At 45.6% G+C, this 3,957-nt stretch overlaps 1 protein-coding gene across 1 annotated transcript in view; it reads right to left on the bottom strand.

Annotated features, from left to right (window-relative positions):
- DNAH8 (dynein, axonemal, heavy chain 8) overlaps positions 1–3,957 on the bottom strand; it is a 272,357-nt gene that overhangs the window by 157,650 nt on the left and 110,750 nt on the right. The window contains exons 38-40 of the mRNA XM_005873788.2: positions 2,831–2,933; positions 1,761–1,865; positions 1,308–1,469 (exon numbers count right to left, since the gene is read on the bottom strand). Of these exons, the coding sequence (XP_005873850.1) occupies positions 1,308–1,469; positions 1,761–1,865; positions 2,831–2,933 (370 nt within the window). The remainder of the gene's footprint in view (positions 1–1,307; positions 1,470–1,760; positions 1,866–2,830; positions 2,934–3,957) is intronic.

Below are 3,957 nucleotides of genomic sequence, written 5' to 3'. Positions count from 1 at the left end.
GCTCCCACCACCACCACTGTACTGGCAGCCATCAGCCTGGCTTGTGGCTGAGCAGAGCTCCCCCTGTGGGAGCGCACTGACCACCAGGGGGCAGTTCCTGCATTGAGCGTCTGCCCCCTGGTGGTCAGTGTGTGTCATAGTGACCAGTCATTCCCAGTCATTCTGCTGTTAGGGTCAATTTGCATATTACCCTTTTATTATATAGGATAGAGGCCTGGTGCACAGGTGGAGGCCAGCTGGTTTGCCCTGAAGGGTGTCCCAGATCAGGGTGGGGGTCCCGCTGGGGTGCCTGGCCAGCCTGGGTGAGGGGCTGAGGGCTGTTTTCAGACTGGCCACACCCCCTTCAGGGTGGGGGTCCCTGCTGGAGTGCCTGGCCAGCCTGGGTGAGGGGCTAAGGGCCATTTTCAGGCTGGTCAAGCCCCCCAGTGGGGACCCTCACCCCATGGGGGTGTGGCTAGCCTGGGTGAGGGCTGAGGGATGTTTCCAGGCTGACCACATCCCCTTCAGGGTGGGGGTCCCCACTGGGGTGCCAGGCCAGCCTGGGTGAGGGGCTGATGGCCATTTTCAGGCTGGCCATGCCCCCCGGCGACCCAAGCTCCCAGCCTCTCCTTTTTTTCTTTCTCTTTTTTCTGGGATTTATTTATCTTCTATAATTGAAACTTTGTAGTCTTGAGCAGAGCCCAGGTCTGCTGGATGCCCCTGGCAACCCAGGCTCCCAGCCCCTCCTTGACGGGAGGCCACAGCCGGCTGGAAGCAGGTATCTGGGATTTATTTATCTTCTATAATTGAAACTTTGTAGCCTTGAGTATAGCCCAAGGCTGGCCAGGGCAGGTGGGAAGCTTGGCTTCCTCTATCACCGGGGGCAACCCAAGCCTCCTGCTCCCTTCAGCTCTGTGGCCGCTGCCATCTTAGTTGGGTTAATTTGCATACTCACTCCTGATTGGCTGGTGGGTGTGGCTGGTGGGCGTGGCTTGAGCATAGCAGAGGGATGGTTAATTTTCGTGTTTCTCTTTTATTATATAGGAGGATATCCACATCCATATCTGTATCTGTATCTATACCTATGATTTTCATATATAAGGTAAAATTTCCCATAAATGGTTTTAGTCTCTGTATATTCTTACTGAGGGGAGAGCAGTGCAGGGGATGGGCGGGCCTGGAATGGTGTGGTGGACAAGAGGGTGGTTGGGAGCAGTGGGTAGGCCTCCCTAACTAGTTCACAGCTACACCAGGCCACTGCCTCCTGAGCATCCTTCCCCCTTATTTCCATTTCTCATAACCATTATTTAAACAGTGTATATTCTCACCTGTGCTGGAAAGTGACTGAGGAAAGGTAAGAGTTGAAATCCCGAATCACTGATTTGATAGAACCCAGATCGAATTATGTTATGTAACGATGACATCTGCATTTTTAACAAGTCCAGAAGCCAAATCTCTACGGGACCTTTGGCCATAACAGGACCGTCCAACTAAAAAATAGATTATAAATATATTACATATTGGTAACAAATAGTTCTATATTTTACACAAAATATTTAAAATATGAGTAAAATCAACTAATAGTATAGGTGGAAGGAACTAGAAAGATCATCTGGTCTAAAACTTTCATTTTATAGATAATGAAATGAGTCCCAAAGAAGTTAGCTGATTATCCAAACTAGTGTGTAACATGGGGCTACAGAACTGGAACCCAGGCCCACCCCCTTCTCATTAGAGAATTGCATTCTCCTCATAACAAAAGTGAAACCACGTTAAATTACAATAATTTTTTCTCCTTCTCTTGATATGACGGCCAGGATCCGATCGTAATCTTTTGCATGAAATGTCACTTCATTTATGTTGTCAGATACTGCAGGGAGGTGTGGCTGTAAGAAGCACAAGACAACGCAAAAACATCATCCAGGAGCCTAAATACAAAAGCCGCTGAGACGTTCTTAAAAGCCTTAATATTTTTAATCTTTGTAAAATATCAAGAATTCACTTCATTGTTTCAAGAAGAAAAAGAGAAAGAAAAGAACCTTTGGCTGAGTTGGGGGCGCACATTTCAAAGCCAGCCCTGCAGAACATGTCCTCCAAGTCCTTGGATGCCCTCTAGACCAAGGAGATTGGAGTAATGACTGTCCTCTTCCTTCTGAGGGACCGAACCACACGGTCCCTCCCCAGCTCGGTCCTGCCTTCTCTCTTGGCTCCACCTCTGTCTTACGCAACAGCTTTTGCTTCTCTCTTTTCTCATCCCCACAACTTCCCGGAAACCAACAGGGAAGCTATTATTAGCGGTTTCCCAGACTCCCAAACCAGAACTGGCCCTGGGATGCCTCCCACTCCCAGTTCTCTGTATCTTCCTCCTGGAAGTATTGCCCTGGGAAATGGCTAAAAGCATTTGCAAAGCATTCCAGATGGAAAAAAAGACAAATCGAAACCACCAGCTCTATTTGATGTAAGAATATTTAGACTAAAATACTCATGATAATGAGTTACAGTTAGCGAGCATGTGATGTATGCCAGATACTCTTCGTTGCATTATCTCACGTAATCCTCATGGCAAGCCTATGAGGTGGAGCCATTAATTTCCTGCTTGTACAGACGAGAAAACTAAGGTGCAGGAAAATTAAGAAGCTGCCCAAGGTCGTCCACCTGCTGAGTGGCATAATCAGTGACCTTTGCTTCAGGCTCCAAATACACAGAAAAATGGACATTGTATAATCAGCATAATTTTTAATGCGCTCTTTCCTGCCTCCACTTTTAAAGTGTTAACTTCATTTTTATTGTCCATCATGTAAGCTGGGGGGGGGGGAGGGGAGTGTTTAGGTAATAGATACTTAGGTTATACCTGTATGGTATGGGAATCACTGGCTTGTCCAAGAATTTCCAGAAGAACTGGATCAGATACAAAGAAGAATCTTGGAAATAGTAATCGCTTCTTCTCCAAATACCTTTAAATAAAGTCGCATTACCAAATGAGATGTTTCTGAGTTATTTATTTTTAGCCAAGACATGATCACTAAACGTCGTCAATAAGATAACAGCAAACACCTAGAGTCATTGCCATTTGCCTCTGAAATGTTTTCTTAGAACCAAAGCCCATGCTACACCATGGACGTCACTTGAGAAAATAAGTGAAGACAAGAAAGGGATCCAGAGCAAGCCTGCCCATCTACCCATCATTTTCCTCCTCCTCAAGAGCGCTCCTGCGACCTTCGAGTACTATGAACCTCATAGGATGACGTAACCCAGCGTGAACGTAATTCATCCACAAACCAGCACATTTTGAGTGAAAGAGGGGACAACGAACCATTAAGCTAAGGCAGCAGCATAAACTTAGATGAAGCAGGATATATGTCCACCCCATTTCACAGAGAGCCTGAGAATGAGCTGCTTTATAAGAAAATTACCCATGAATTTGGTTAATTTGTTCTCTTAGTGCACATTCTACTCCATGCCTGTTGGGCTGAATGGAAGCTCCCTCCCCCCGCCCCAAAAAGACATGTCCTCATCCTGTTTGTTGGAATCTGTGAATGTGACCTTATTTGGAAAAAGGGTTTTTGCAGGTGTGCTGAAGTTAAGGATATCAAGAAGAGATCGTCCTGGATTATCCAGATAAGCCCTAAATCCAAGAAGTGTGAAGTATGGTAGCAATCATCTCAGGTAGAAACTATAGTTTAATTTTAACCCTGCTGTTTGGCTTCTGTACTTATTTGCTTTGTTTAACAATAGAAAAGTTACTTTGATTTTCTGAATTGTATAAATCATCCCATTCGATTGAATACCTTATTGACTGTAATGTGAATATCCCATTGATTGTGATCTTACTGGTTTTAGAAATCACATTCCTCTGTACCTGGGAACCAGGACGGCACAATTATCCCAAGACCTGAGGTTTCCAGATAATGTTTCCCTGTCAACTCAGTGGTCCCAAGACCAGGACAGCACAATTACTCTAAATCGCCTCGATGGCTC

The sequence above is a fragment of the Myotis brandtii genome, unplaced genomic scaffold (assembly GCF_000412655.1).
Source record: "Myotis brandtii unplaced genomic scaffold, ASM41265v1 scaffold420, whole genome shotgun sequence".
NCBI lineage: Eukaryota > Metazoa > Chordata > Mammalia > Chiroptera > Vespertilionidae > Myotis > Myotis brandtii.
The sequence above is the reverse complement of the archived record's forward strand: the minus strand, read 5'-3'. Positions and strand labels throughout refer to the sequence as shown.